General features: G+C 39.2%; 1 protein-coding gene across 1 annotated transcript in view; it reads right to left on the bottom strand.

Annotated features, from left to right (window-relative positions):
* Nucleotides 1-1,647: 1,647 nt before the first annotated feature.
* enpp1 (ectonucleotide pyrophosphatase/phosphodiesterase 1) overlaps nt 1,648-15,882 on the bottom strand; it is a 127,062-nt gene continuing 112,827 nt past the window's right edge. Inside the window, exons 23-25 of the mRNA XM_056480678.1 lie at nt 11,167-11,299; nt 8,694-8,838; nt 1,648-2,512 (exon numbers count right to left, since the gene is read on the bottom strand). Of these exons, the coding sequence (XP_056336653.1) occupies nt 2,360-2,512; nt 8,694-8,838; nt 11,167-11,299 (431 nt within the window). The 3' untranslated portion in view covers nt 1,648-2,359. The remainder of the gene's footprint in view (nt 2,513-8,693; nt 8,839-11,166; nt 11,300-15,882) is intronic.

Below are 15,882 nucleotides of genomic sequence, written 5' to 3'. Positions count from 1 at the left end.
GGAACCGGCGGACGTGCAACAATAACCAAGAGGTAAACAAAACTTTCCATCCGGAGCTCCCTCACGGTACTCAACACTTGTAAACAATCACTTCATCGCTTGTGCGGCTCTCGGTCCCACCCACACTCGTCAGCGCTTACAAGCTGACCAATCACAGAGCTTGCGCTACGCGTAGTTGCAACGTGTAGTTACATTTTTGAGAGGTCTCTGCATCCACGCGTAGGCCACGCCGCAGCATACACGTGCGCTTGACGCAGAAGTATAAATCAGCCTTAAATGGCTGAAGAAAGACACAATGAAGTGCACTGGCCTAGTCAAAGTCCTGACCTGAATCCAACTGAGATGCTGTGGGATGACCTTAAAATGGCGGTTCATGCTCGAAAACATTTGGTTGCAGTTGTTGCTGCTAATGGGGACCCAATCAGTTATTAGGTTTAGAGGCATATACTTTTTCACACAAGGATATGTAGTTCTATATTTAGTTTTCCCTTAATAATTAAAACAACTGTTTCAAATCTGCATGATGTGTTATCTTCAAGGGCGTTGGTTTGCATTTGACATTGGTGGGGACGGGTGAATCAAATAAATAAATAAATAAATAAATATATATATGGCGACGCAGTGGCGCAGTAGGTAGTGCTGTCGCCTCACAGCAAGACGGTCACTGCTTCGAGCCTTTCAAGCGTTTCTGTGTAGAGCTTGCATGTTCTCCCTGCGTTCGTGTGGGTTTCCTCCAGGTGCTCTGGTTTCCCCCACAGTCCAAAGACATGTGGTACAGGTAAATTGAGTAGGCTAAATTGTTTATATTGTATGAGTGTGTGTGTGGATGTTTCCCAGAGATGGGTTGCAGCTGGAAGGGCATCCATTGCGTAAAACAAATGCTGGATAAGTTGGCAGTTCATTACGTTGTGGCGATCCCAGATTAATAAAGGGACTAAGCTGACTAGAAAATGAATGAATGAATGAATATATATATATATATATATATATATATATATATATATATATATATATATATATATATATATATATATATATATATATATATATATATATATATAATGATAAATGTTAATAAATTTGTATTTTAAAAATAAGTATCTTTTCGATCTTCTTGCTGTGAGGCGACAGCACTACTGCTACTGCATCACTGAAACATGTCTCATATATCAGTATTAATAAAAGATGGAGCACAGGCTGTAGTTTTTCTGACACTGTGTTTCAACCGAAATTGGCCATGCAGTTCTGCAATTAGTTTTCAGGGTATATAATTTACAGATTATATCAGTCTGCTACTGTACGATGACAGACTGTGCGTTAAAGTGGGGAAAACATGAGCATTGACGGCATTATCATGATGGACTCAATCAGTAGCGAACTTGAATTTATGTGACACACTTTTCGTTGAAAAAAGTTCCTTATGGCCACCTTGTTTTGCTGCCGCCACCCTTACTTATGTGTGTCACACAAACAAACTCCCCACAGAAATCCCAAATGGTTCAGCCAGGATTCAAACCAGTGACCTTTTTGCTGTGAAGCAACAGTGCTACCTACTGAGCCACCATGCCTCCCCTTTGAGCCAAATGATCAAATCTTATTAAAGCAGATAATGACATGGAACACAACAAACTGCATAAACACAACGCATACAACCCAAATATGAAACATTTAATCAATACATGTCCTATTTTATCTCTATAAATCTTGACTAACAACTGTAACATACAAATGTAATAAACAATGTGGATGCAAATGTCTATCAAAACTGACCTGAGACAGTAAATCCAACCAATCTCCAGAAAAAAAACAAATGAAACACAAATATACAAATGTAGCTTCTGTTGCCTGATGTAATTCTGCATTCTGGCCTGAAGGAGCAGTAAAACTCTATGATAATACTGCTGTATTAAAACTACTGGGAAGGGAATTAATGTCATTTTTAGTAGAACAGAACACACATACACAAAATGTTGAAATGTAGAGTGATTCCTGTGGGAAGTGTGGCACAAAAACTCTTAAAACTTTCTTTTTTGAACATGCTTGATGAACGATCAAGTCCAACCACGGTTAAATCGCTAACATATGTGTGCCGGAAAACAGTTTTCTTTGAAAAAACAGAATTTTAGGGACTCTTAAGATCACAGTGCCAGTCGGTACTTCCCAAGTTATAAATAAATCCACTCTGAGAATAAGGAGTTTATTAAAGAGAAGTTTTATACTCCCATTTGCGGAGTTCAAAGAGTCTCTGGATGAACTTGTGTCTTTGTTTCAGAGTCTGCTAAAAGCGCCGCTTCGTTCTGATGTTGAAAAGATGCTATTTTGGATGGGTCTGAAATGAGGTCTGAGTTCACTAATGTTTCTAGAAGGTTTTGAGTTTGGTCTTGAGTTGTAGCGTTTCAGATACAGATATCCGGTCATGGTAAAAACTCAAGCCTGTCAGAAGCTCGATGTCTCTGATTCGCGCTACGTGAAGCTGAATCCAGTCCTGGAACCATGAGTAGTCGGTGCCATTCTGGAGAAAGAAAATGAGAAAACAAAATGGAAGTGTAAAAAATAAATGCACAATAAGACATAATATATAGATGTACAGTACATACACATATAATTATATGTGAGAGAAAAGTTTATTAACTGTCTGATGCGTTCTTGTGGAAAAGATTAAACTGCAATAGACAACAGTTTTTTTTTATTTTTTTTTAGATTTATTTTTGGCCTTTTTGCCTTTATTAGATAGGACAGTATTCAGACAGGAAGCGAAGTTGGAGAAAGAGAGGGGGGGGGGGGTAGGGAAATGTCCTCGAGCCAGGATTCGAACTCGGGACACCCTGACGTGGTACTGCACCATATGTCGACGCGCTAACCACTAGGCTATTGCGCCGACGACAACACTGTTTTTGTGTGTCTCTTTATATGCAAATGAGGTGTTGCTCCCCGCCCCTTTCCATAAGAAGGCGGAGCATTTTTGACAACAAATTTTTTGGTGCGTTACTTCCACCTTTGGCTCTGGTCGGTGCTGTCGCCAACCATTTAGGCTGACAAAAAATTGCTTGATGGAAAGATGACTGAAGGAGAGGACTTTATATATAGTTTACTGCAGTAAAGGTCAAAGTATACTATGGTAATTAATATTAGTTCATTATAGTTACCAATGATACTGGATTATGTAGTGTAATTTATTAATTAAGAGTTGTAAATATACAATACAATACAATGCTTATTCCTAAATATTTCCCCTTACTATAATTTACTATAGTATTTTATATGTGCAACACCTGTTTTTTGCTGTTATATACTATAATTTGTTTCTGTTTAGTACAGCATATTGTTTGCAGTAAATAACTGAACTGAACAATTCTTCCTCATAGGTTTCATTGACAGTTTTATTGATCACTAAGGTAGGATTGACTTGGATTTAAGTTGCTTCAATTTAAAAATGAAAATTGTAAAAAAAAAATGCTTAGATGTAGCTAAGCTACTTTTGCCAAGTAGCTTTTAGCTTAGCTTGCTACATTTCCCAGAGGGTAGCTTTTAGTGTGGTTAAGTAGAGTAGGTAATATCTTAGCTCACTACATTTTTCAAGTAGCTTGCCCAACACTGGCCTCAAATGAACAATTAACAAAATACTTGCATGCACTTCAAAGAGTTTTCAGTTTAAACACTTGATATGTTGTTTATGTTGTTGTCAGTGTACACAAAGGATGTGTACACTGTAAAAAATATCCAATATTAACAGGTTCTGTATTTTGTTGTGTTATATAGTGTTTTTTGTTTATTTTACGGCAAAATTGCATTTTGCTCTGCTGAATTTTGATGTTAAGTTGAACAACGTGACTTTTATTGACATTTTTGTAGTTTAAGGGCAAGATATTGTTTAAGAAATAATGTAGAGAGAATTTAGACTGTAACAGAAAACATACTGGCAGCTTCAAGAATTCACACGTATCTGATGATTGATAATAAAGTGTATTTGGCATGCTGTCCCGGGAGAGAGCCCTGAGCTCAGAATATCCTCGAGCCCGGGGCTCCCTCCCATTTGAAGGACGAGAGGAGAGTTTGAGCTTAGGTAGGTCTCGAGAACTCCCCTGCTTGTGAACAGGCTGAGATAATCTGGCTAAGAGCTGTCAATTTACTTATGATGTATGTCTTTGGACGGTGGGAGAAAACCGGGAAACCTGGGGAAAACCCACGTGAATATGGGGAGAACATGCAAACTCCGCACAGAAACGCAGACTGGCTCGGAGAGGGGCCGAGCAGTGGCGTTCTTGCTATGAGGCAACAGTGCTAATCACTGGGCCGCCGGGCCGCCCTATCAGAGAAGGGGAGGAGTAGGGGAGGAAGGGGGGATTCTTCAAGACGAAGATGACTGGAGTAGAAAGCTCTGGTTATTTGTAGAGTGTCAGTATTCATCTGATTGGTGCATTAAATGGAGCTGATGCGGTACCAGCTGTGTTCAATCATAAGCACGTGATCCTCTCGAAAGTAGTTTATAAATAAACCACACTTATTACCAGGCTTTTGTACCATCATTTACAACACAAACACAGACAATATATCACTTCAAACTATTAAAAATGGCAACAAACATCACTTTTCAAACTTCTCAACATCAAAAGCTTTTGGAGAAAAGATAAAAATCCCATAATGCAATTCAAAAGCATAAACAAGTGAAAAAACAACAATCACAAAATATGGAAAACTGCTCATTTAGGCATAATCTTTAAAAGTGTACACAAAGCACAATTTGTATGCGTATTCATTTAAATTCCATTAATGTCACCTGACAATTATGCTAATATGCAATGACAAATCCATGGTAAAACACACAAATTCACATAATGTTGGATAAGTGAGTTAATGTAAATAGTTGGAGAAGAAATCGCATGAGTATCAGTATATTAGATCTGTACATCCCACCGCACAATTCACTTAAATCTGGGCTATGGTTATGTGTACATTCCTGCAGGAAAATAGGGCTATAATAAATTGAGAGAGTTCAGAGACTGTGCTCAGGGCTGACTTTTTGTCACCCTACAGGCAAGATTATACAGTTTACTGTAGTAAAAACTAAAGTATAGTACAGTAAATATTACAGGTGATCAGTTCAGATTACTACATTAAGATATTAAAATACTACAGACCATTTTGAGGAATAACAATGGCCCTAAAGTGTTTCCTCTTTTACATTTTTCATTTCCACAGCTTCTAAGAGTGCAAAAATGTCCACATATTGATAAATAATGTCATGACAGCTGTTCTAATGTAAAGTTATGATTGAATTTCCTCTTGTTACAGTGATGAAATAGTTTGACAACAAGCAGCAAATGTTCATGGGTTAATGCCATTACCACATCTAAATGGCCTATAATACAGTATACTATAGAACACACATTATAATACTATGGCTCAAAAACATTCACGTAAAAACATTCAGCATTTCCTGAGAATTGCTAAGAATTGAGTTTTTGGTGTAATCCGGGGGTTAATCTATAAGTTTTCCCCTCTAAAATGTGATTTAAAACCACCCTGTTATGATAAATAATAATTGAGTGTGTAAGAAAACAAAGCAACACTTTGAATATATAACTGTTCATGGCCCACTTCGCTTCATATTTGTCAAATCATAGGGTTATTATAGCGTATAGTATAAGTAAAATCAAAAACTGCACTTGAGAAATTTTAGGTTTAATATCCCCCTATAAAAAGAGAGCACTGTCCATTTAGATTAATACTTTTATGGGGTGCAGGCAGGGTCATTCACCTAGCCTAGAAACAGTACTGACTGTGGAAAATCCCAACTTCAGAAATTGTTCAAAGTAGAACAAGATTTCTATTAAATAAGTATTTTGTCATGCAGCCCTGCTGTTAATTTAATTAAACTCAGCTTACAGAAGAATGTATTATCCCCAAATATGAAGACCTACCAAAATGCTCAGAGACAGAAACAAGGGTAAACACTGCTGTTTTTACAAGATGGAGGGTTTTGATAGACCGGGCTTCTAATGAGTGGATTCTTCTCATCATTTAAGCTAAAGAGCAAAGTTTTACCACATAGTTCTTCATTGTCAAGCTCTTAATAATGTTACCAAAACCGCTAGTATCTATACGACTGAGATGCAAGACTAAATGAAGTTGTATAGTTGAAATCAGGTACGGGAAGTATAGAACTAGAAATGTGCTTCTTTCTAAGAGGAAATCAACTGAATAGGATTTATAAGTAGTAGGTTTCGCCAACCTGATTTCACCAAGTAGGAAATGTTTCTGGATTAACATCTATGTTGATCCTGATACAACATCCCAATCAGCTAATCAGAATTAAGGGATATGTTTACTGTTTATGTTAAGTTTAGGCTTATAGTTAGCACTTATTCAACTATTATTCCCCTCTGATTTTGGGAATAAATTACAGCTATGGCTGGGTTTAGGGGCAGGGAATTACATTTTCAAGCAAAAATGATGTTTCAGGATCAACATAGATGTTATTACAGGATCTCATTGTACTTGGCAAAATCATGACGTGCAGTAGGTTTAGAATTCACCAACCCTTTTACATAAGTTTTAAATACACCTGCTGACCTCCTGCATGATTTTATTTTAATGTGACCACTATTTAGAATATGTCATTTTAAGGTTTCAGTGGTCACAGGTCAAGTTTTTCACAACCTGATCATTTACTGTATGTATATCCTCTTGAGACTCAAAGATTTTTTTTTTCTTCTGTGATTTCCTACATCCTTTGGGGTTAAAAAAAACCCCCTACAATTTAGAGTTTTTACATTTTGTTTTTATTTTTACAGCATGTCCACTGTAGTGGACCACAGGACCAATTTAGTTCAAAATGACCGCCACTCAGACAACAAAACTGTACAGGATATGGCTGTAAAGGGATAATAATCCAATATTAATGTAACAAAAACAAAACAAAAGCCATTTTTTCCTTTTGTATTGAAATTCCTGAAACAATTTAGTCTGAAAGAAAGCTGAACTAAAAAAAACTAATAAAAAAAAAAATGTTAATCCAAAACAAATTTAACATAATAGTGATTTAAAACTGATTGTCATTCTCTAATTGTCTCTAATTGTCTGATTGTCAGACTCTAAATCAGAGTCTCCCTCAACTATTTTATAAAGAATCATCTCTGCTTCAGTTCTGCCCCCTACAACATGCAGTCATTAATTACATTAAGATGGTCCTGGTGTCTATTATAGTGGACATTTAAAAAAGCATGATATTTTGAAACACAAACAAGTTAACAGCTTTGAAAGCTAAATTTATTGTTCCTGATACTTTAATAAACAAACATATATGTAATAATAATAGTAAAAAAAAAATGTAAAGCTAAAATTTGACATGCCTCTCTGTGTCAGCCATTTTGGATGCACTGAAAGAAGTGGTTAATAGCATGCCAGTCAATCAAATGACATATCACTAGAAAGCCCAGGATGTCCTCAGAACAGTACAACAGGATTTGAAAGAAAATTCATGAAAACGCAATGTCCATTACAGAGGACATAAGTCAATGGGCGGGGTCTCAGGAGGATTTATGGTTTTTGTTTCTTTTCCCGTCTTATCTCCAAATATTGCCACACATCCTGATCATATCTGATATTCCAATTGTGAAATATATGTATGAACATGCACTTCATCATTTCAATATTTGAATATTGATCATTTTCTTTGATCTTTAATGGTTTTTGGGTGTCTTCGTGTTAGTCTGCACTGCAGGGGAGAGATTAGAGCTGCTGGATTTACAACATGCTGATTCATCAACGTTGTAGTAACATAAACAGTGTTTATCTTTGATGAATAAAGCACATTGCCTGATTGTGTTTAAAAATCATTACTATTGAATTTCTAAAGTCATCAGCATGAGTTTTACCAACCAGAAATGCTGTTTTGCTAGCCAGACAGAATTTGTGGACATTTTGATGGGTATTTTTGTAAAAAAAATAGTAAATTTGCACAGAATGATTTTGAGTAAACAATGCTTACTGTTTAACTTTTATCTAAGGTTTACAATGCGAATCCAATTAAATAATATTTATATCCACTAAATTAATATAAGACAGAAAAATTACTTTACAAACTGTATTGTACATAATTCCTAGAATAAAATGTGCATATTATTCAATAACATTACTGAAATTAATATAAAAACCTGAATATATACATATATACATGTATTTACACACGTTTACATAAATTTTATCAATAATGAGCTAAAAATCTGTGGATTTCTGTGGGTGCAGATTCTGTATGGGCCTTCTTTCTACGTGCATTTACATGTCTGAAACCTACAAACGTTATTTGTTTAAAAACACTGATAAATTGTTATATTTATTGCATTAAATATACCTGAATTACCTGCATTTCGTTGCCTTGTACTTGTACATATGTGATGACAATAAATTGAATCTAATCTAAAATCTAATCTAATCTAATCTTAATACAATAGTACTGGTGAAAAACAAAACAAAATGTAGTGTATCACTTCACAACCTTGATTGTTAGTGTTTGTGTGGTCAGTAACTAACATTAAGGTTTTTCTTTTTTGGGTAAACTATCCCTTTAAACTAACACAAGTGCGGCATGAGTTTAAAATAATGGTTAACAAGTTACCTAAGCAGCCAGTTACTCAATACTTCCTGTGTATATTATACTAACTATTGTGGTTTATGAATGGCTGAGTACATACATGACATGTTTCCAGATGATCAGGTCGATGAGGCAGAATGAAGCTCACGGCGTCTAGAGGACCGTCACACTGGCGGACGGACAGAGATGAGTTCTTACAGCTTGTAAGAATCATGAAGAAATGTGTAGGAATCGGCGCTCCATTCCTAAAAGCAGAGGAGAATCATCTGCATCTGCTTATGTGTTGCCAAGTACTTGTTTTTTAACATTGTTTGGCCACCAGTGGGAAGTATGTACAGTTTGTGAGATACAAATAGAGAACCTACTGTATAAAACCTGAAGTTCACTTAAAAATGAACATTTCAAGTGGCTCTAAACTTCTGTTCAACATAAAACTCAATATGTTATGTTGGAAGTCAATGGATGTTTTTTTTTTCTTTCAAAATTCTTCAGTATAAACTGCCTCTATGCCAGGGGTCACCAATCTCAGTCCTGGAGGGCCGGTGTCCCTGCAGGGTTTAGCACCTACTTGCATCAGCACACCTGCCTGGATGTTTCAAGTATACCTAGTAAGACCTTGATTAGCTTGTTAGGTGTGTTTGATAAGGGTTGGAGCTAAAATCTGCAGGACACCGGCCCTCCAGGAACAAGTTTGGTGACCACTGCTCTATGCCTTCATCTCGATAGGTGCTATTTTGAGTTTATTCATGAAAATTTGTACTTTTATTCATTCATTCGTTCATTTTCTTTTCGGCTTAGTCCTTTTATTAATCTGGGGTCGCCACAGCAGAATCAACCGCCAACTTATCCAGCATATGTTTTACGCAGCAGATGCCCTTCCAGCCGCAACCCATCACTGGGAAAACAATTAGCTTTTGTATAATATTATTAGTAGCAGTATTATTTATTATATGCATATTTATGTTTGTTTTATTAAAAACAAGCTTAGATTTGTCCACCTGTCAGGTTTTGGACCATATGGGGCATAGCATGTGTGTTTGGATATAACTCAGCTTTATTGGAGGCAATTGCCAATTGCAGGAGGCTCAATCTTTATCCTTGCTCAGCAGAATCAGATGGTCTGTTTAACTGTATTCTCACTAGTGAAGCGTTCAGTTTTTCCACTTACAAAGTCCACCATGTACAGTAAATAGCAAATGCGCTATGGCATGACGCAACGGACTCTTAAGGGAATGGGAGATGAGACTCTGATTGGTTTATTCCAAAACACACCCATAACTCATTAAGAGAATAAGCTCAACCCTGTGAGACCATGCGCCGCAGCACAGAGCGTATTTTTCTTTAAATTAGCAAAATTGAATTCGGACATGCCCTTTAATGCTTTTGCACCCTGCGCTTTAGACTTTGCGCCTAGATTGTTAAAATAGAGCACTTAGTTTCAACCCAGTACTGTTTCCCAGTACTGGATTGCAGCTGGAAGGGCATCAGCCGTGTAATACTTATGCTGGGTACGTTAGCGGTTCATTGCGCTGTGGCAACCCCTGATGAATAAAGAGACTAAGCCGAAAGAAATTGGATGAATTAATGAATGTTCAGCCCTATTCATTCATTCATTCATTCATTTTCCTTTGGCTTAGTCCCTTATTTATCAGGGGTTGCCACAGCAGAATGAACCGCCAACTTATCCAGCATATGTTTTACACAGCGGATGCCCTTCCAGCTGTAACCAAGTACTGGGAAACACCCATACACTCTCACATGCACACACATAGACTATGGCCAATTTAGTTCATCTAGTTGTCTTTGGACTGTGGGGGAAATCGGAGAACCCAGAGGAAACCCACTTGAACATGGGGAGAACATGCAAACTTCACACAGAAATGCCAAATGACCCAGCCGAGTCTCGAACCAGCGACCTTCTTGCTGTGAGGCGACAATGCTAACCACTGAGTCACCGTGCTGCCCTATTTTGTTTTACTGCGATATATATTGCAATGTGAATAGAATTTCACCAGATAGTTTGAAAAGCTCTTTTAAGGAAGATTTCATGCATTTAGATCGACTAGGATGGTCAAGTCCATTTCTAAGCAGTGGATATGCATTAATATATAATTATATTACTAGCAGAAATAAATAAACAAACATTGCTTCATGGTTTTGAGGAGTCTAACAGTATTCAAGTAAAAAAAATTGAACAATCAAATATAAAATAACATGATCATCATCGTATAAATAATTTAAAAATAATAATATTTAATATCTTTTTTAATCTTTCAAAGAGTTAAGTTGCGGCTGGAAGGGCATTCGCTGCGTAAAACATATGCTGGATAAGTTGGCGGTTCATTCTGCTGTGGCGACCCCTGACTAATAAAGGGACTAAGCTGAACAGAAAATTAATAAACGATTATCTTTTAATCTTTAACAAATAATCTAAACCTGCGATGTGATTATTGTAGATACACACATTGCGATTATATCGATGCTCAAATGATAAATTGTTCAGACCTATCTATGATGAACACTTTTTTTTTTTTGGAGAAATATAAACACACTCCTTCATTGAGTGGACTTACGGGACTCCCTTGTTCATGAAGTCGTAGTTTCCATCAAAATCATTATCAAATATCGGTCCGCTCACAACATTGATGCCATTCATTTCCTCAGAAAACTTCACCAGCAGAACATTGTGAAAGTGAGTCCAAATGCCTGTCAAAAAAGACACAAAATGGTGAAACCATGAACAAATAAAACTCTCAGAGTCACAAACACACAGTACACTAACAGAGAGATTTATGAGAGAGAAAAAAAACACATGATAACACTAAATGATATCTAACACCGTGGAAATCAAGATCAAAACATTATTAAAGTGTGCTGGCTCTAATTATATTTATACAGTTGAAGTCAGAATTATTAGCCCCCCTGTTTATTTTTTCCCCCAATATCTGTATAACGGAGAGAAGATTTTTTTTTTCAACACATTTCTAATAGTTTTAATAACTCATTTCTAATAACTGATTTGTTTTATCTTTGCCATGATGACAGTAAATAATATTTGACTAGATATTTTTCAAGACACTTCTATACAGCTTAAAGTGACATTTAAAGGATTAACTAGGTTAATTAGGTTAACTAGGCAGATTAGGGTAATTAGGCAAGTTATTGTAGAACAGTGGTTTGTTCTGTAGACTATCGAATCAAAATATAGCTTAAAGGGGCTAATTATTTTTACCTTAAAATGGTTCAAAAAATTTTAAAACTGCTTTTATTCTAGCTGAAATAAAACAAATAAGACTTTCGCCAAAAGAAAAATATTATCAGACATACTGTGAAAATTTCCTTGCTCTGTTAAACATCATTTGAGAAATATTTCAAAAAGAACAAAAATTCAAAGGGGGCTAATAATTCTGACTTCAACCAAAGAGCTTAGAATGACCAAGAGGCGACACTCAATAGAACGTTCCATTGCAACAGCAGCGCCCAGCGATTCTGCCATTCTGGAGTGAAAGCGATCAGCCGTCCATTGGATATTATCGCTGTCGCGATGGCAAGCAGCTGCTTTGTTTTTTAATTATTTATTTAAAAAATGCATCAAAGCTGAAATACTACCTGAAAGACGACAATACAACACTTACAATCAAAGACTGGTAATCATCAGCACTTTTAATAGTTTATTTTACAGACTTTATGTTTAATATATTGACCATACTTGTTTTCTTGAAACTGTCACTTTTTGGTAAAATTACTTTAAATTACTTAAATTATGCACTGGCAGAATACATAGTAATCCCTCCAGGCAGGTGAGCGCATGTCCCTAAAATGGACATGTTAGCTGTGCTTTCCTGGGCTGCTTTAGCCGTGGGGTTGGAGATGGTTTATCCCCTTCCGCAGCCGGACCGACTAGATGGGTGCTATGTTGAGGACAAGAAGGCCAAGCCTTCGAAGCCTCACGTCCCCTTCTTACCGGAGGTGCATAGTAGGCTCAAGCAGTCTTGGAGGGCACCTAACTCTGCCCGTGCTGCGTGGCCCTCTGCCCCCACCACTCTTGATGGTGGAGCAGGTATGAGGCGATCCCACAGGTTGAGCGTGCCATTGCAGTTAATCTTTGCTGCGTGCCACCTCTTCTTGACAGGGTCTGCCTCGTCTCCCGTCCAAAACCTGCAGGTTATCTGCCTCCCTTGGAGCCAGAGCCTACAGAGCTGCGGGCCAGGCTGCTCCTGCCTTGCACGCTATGGCCGCCTACCAGCCCTACCAAGTGCAGGCGCTGGCCCAGCTGCACAAGGGTGGTTCTGACTCAAGCTTGTTCCACGAGCTACGCACCACAACCGACTATGCTCTTCAGACCACTATGTCCACTACATGTGCGTTGGGGAGGACGATGTCCACATTAGTGGTCCAGGAGCGCCACCTCTGGCTAAACCTGGCTGATTTGCGCGAAGTGGACAAAGTTCGCTTTCTTGACTCCCCCATATGCCAGGCAGGCCTGTTCGGCGACACTGTCGGTGAATTCACCCAGAAGTTCAAGGCGGTGAGAGAGTAGTCAGATGCGATGGATAATGTCATCTATCGGCGGGATCATAAGCCCTCTCCGCCCGGCGAGAGGAGGACCTACTCTCTCAGGGACAGGGCACCATCTGGCACCCTCGCCCAGATCTTTGGAAGCTCCACGTGTGGTCCTTAGATGCGAGGAAGACTTAGGTAACCTACCGACTGCGGTAGTTAATACCATCACTCAGGCTAGAGCCCCCTCGACGAGGTGCGCCTACGCCCTGAAGTGGAGTCTATTCACTGAATGGTGCGTCTCTCGCAGAAAATATGCTTTCTTTCCTTCAAGAGAAGCTGGAGAGCAGGCTGTCGCCTTCCACACTCAAGGTTTACGGGGCTGCCATCTCTGCTCACCATGACGCGGTGACTGGCAGCACTGTGGGAAGGCATAACCTCATCATCCGGTTCCTCAGAGGTGCTAGGCGAATCTTTAAGATTTCTGTCCCTGAAGACAGCTCTGATGGTCACGGCATCGATTAAGAGGGTCGGGGACCTGGAGGCATTTTCGGTCAGTGACTCGTGCCTGGAATTCGGGCCAGCCTACTCTCACGTTGTTCTGAGACCCTGCCCTGGATATGTGCCCAAGATTCCTACCACACCATTTAAAGACTGCAAGTGTTGCCCCTGGAGGAGGCAGACCCAGCCCTTTGTCCAGTTCGCGCTTTGCAAATTTATTTGGACCGCACTTAGAGCTTCAGATCATCTGAGCAGCTCTTCGTCTGTTATAGTGGTCAGCAGAAGGGAAGTGCCGTATATAAACAAAGGTTGGCCCACTGGATAGTGGATGCCATCTCCCTCACTTACCAAAGCCAGGGCGAGCTGTCCCCCCCAGGAGTTCATTGAGGAAACAACTCGGTTAAGGTGTTGAAACACGCTTGCCGCGCCATTCTCCCTAACACGGAGATTCGTGCATTTATTCACTCTGTCAGTAAAGTTCCCCACTTACACGAGCGCTGCAGAGATTCCTCTGAGGCCCCCAGCACTGACTCAGCGAAGGAGTCACTTGCTGGCCCGTTACGTTGTAGGTTTGCCTGCTGGTCAGCCCGCATTCTGGTTATAGGTGCCTGCTATGCGTGATCCCCACTTGGCAATCCTATATGCTTATTCAGTCACGGTGCAGTCCCCCCTCACAGACGGACCCATGTCTTCCCTCACCGCTAACCATCTTATATTCATATGTGTACTTCCTCTTCTCAGGGCAAGTCCATATACTCTTTTGCCACCATATCTCCCCACTTGGGTAGCAGGTGGCCTCCGCAGCATCCTCCCTATCGGGACTGCACACTTTCCCAACGTCGTATTTAAATTCCTAGAAAATATCTAGACGCTTTGCAGCTCCCGAAAAATATATCTAAATCTGTAAATCGTCTGTTGAAGTGGGATAAGTAAGGGCCAGGGAGCACGTTGGAAGACCGCATCTCTGGTGATGTAGGTGCGCTCACGCTCTTACCTGGCAAACCTCTCATAGGGGGCAAAGGTAAGGTTCAATCATTATGGCGTTTTCCAGACATTTCCCCATAGTGGAATTTTACACATAGCATTGAAGGGGAACGCTCCGGTTACTAAAGTAACCCTCATTCCTCGAGTGGGGGGGGGGAATGTTGGATGGAATTGCTATGTTCCTTCGCCATAATGATTGCCCCTTAGCTGTGGGTTTAAGTCTCTTCAGCTAAAAAAGGATACCTCACCTTGCTCTCGCTGTGCTTATGTTGCCAAATTGATTGCAATGCGCATCAGCTGCGCAAGCTGACGCTGCCAATTCATTGGTATTTCATTGGCCCGATTATATACTCTTTCAGACGATTGGCTTTCGGAACGAAATCCCCATAGTGGAATTTTCCACACAGCATTTCCGTTCCCCCCCCTCGGGGAACGAGGGTTACTTTGGTAACTGGAGCACTTTTCCTGTGTGTAGAACCAGCTTCTCACACATTTAAGACTTCAAAGCCTTGTATTTTGTTTTGATATGATTTTTAACAGTTGCAGCTGTCAAAAATACCAGAAATCCTTATCAGTGTAAAGCTCAAAACCTGCCTGGAACTTCTTTAGTTTTGCTTTTCACTGCAAACCCCAGATTGTTCATTAGCCAATCAGAATCAAGCACGCTACAGCCACATAGTATAGCATGCTAACCATCTGAAATAATTGCAAAAGAGCCACAGACTCATAAAAAAGACTCAAACCACATTCATTTGGGTTACAAAATGGCTATGGTGAAAGCAGACACAATTTACGTGTGTAATTGTCAGTCATTGATAGCAGATTAATGTGTTGTGAAATACTGGTGCACCTAAAGTACAAACCACAAAAACACACTGTGATGTTCAGATCACTCACACATAACGATAGACTGAAACGTACAGTCAGATGAGTGATTTGTAATGGATTACAGACAATGCTCTACATTTGATCGCCATGTCATGTTAGGCTGAGCACACACCATAAGATAATAAGGCTGATTTTGAGCCAATTTCCCCCACTTTGAACAATTCTAGCTATTATCTTGGTGATTCTAAAGTTTATTTGATCAGATTTATGTCATGTGAAGTGTGTTGAGAGGGGAAATTTAGGAATTTCTCTAATATGGCACCAGGCATGATGCTAGATTCAGGCTGGCCAAATTTCAGGTGTCATTTGCACATTGTTTAAATAGCAAATGTTTTATACCCAGGGGCGTGCTGGTACATAAATGAGGTGTGTCAAGGCGCATTGTTGATGCGTTGCTGTTATGAGGCAACTGAAAT

Source organism: Danio aesculapii, chromosome 20, assembly GCF_903798145.1.
Source record: "Danio aesculapii chromosome 20, fDanAes4.1, whole genome shotgun sequence".
In the NCBI taxonomy this organism is placed as follows: domain Eukaryota; kingdom Metazoa; phylum Chordata; class Actinopteri; order Cypriniformes; family Danionidae; genus Danio; species Danio aesculapii.
The sequence above is the reverse complement of the archived record's forward strand: the minus strand, read 5'-3'. Positions and strand labels throughout refer to the sequence as shown.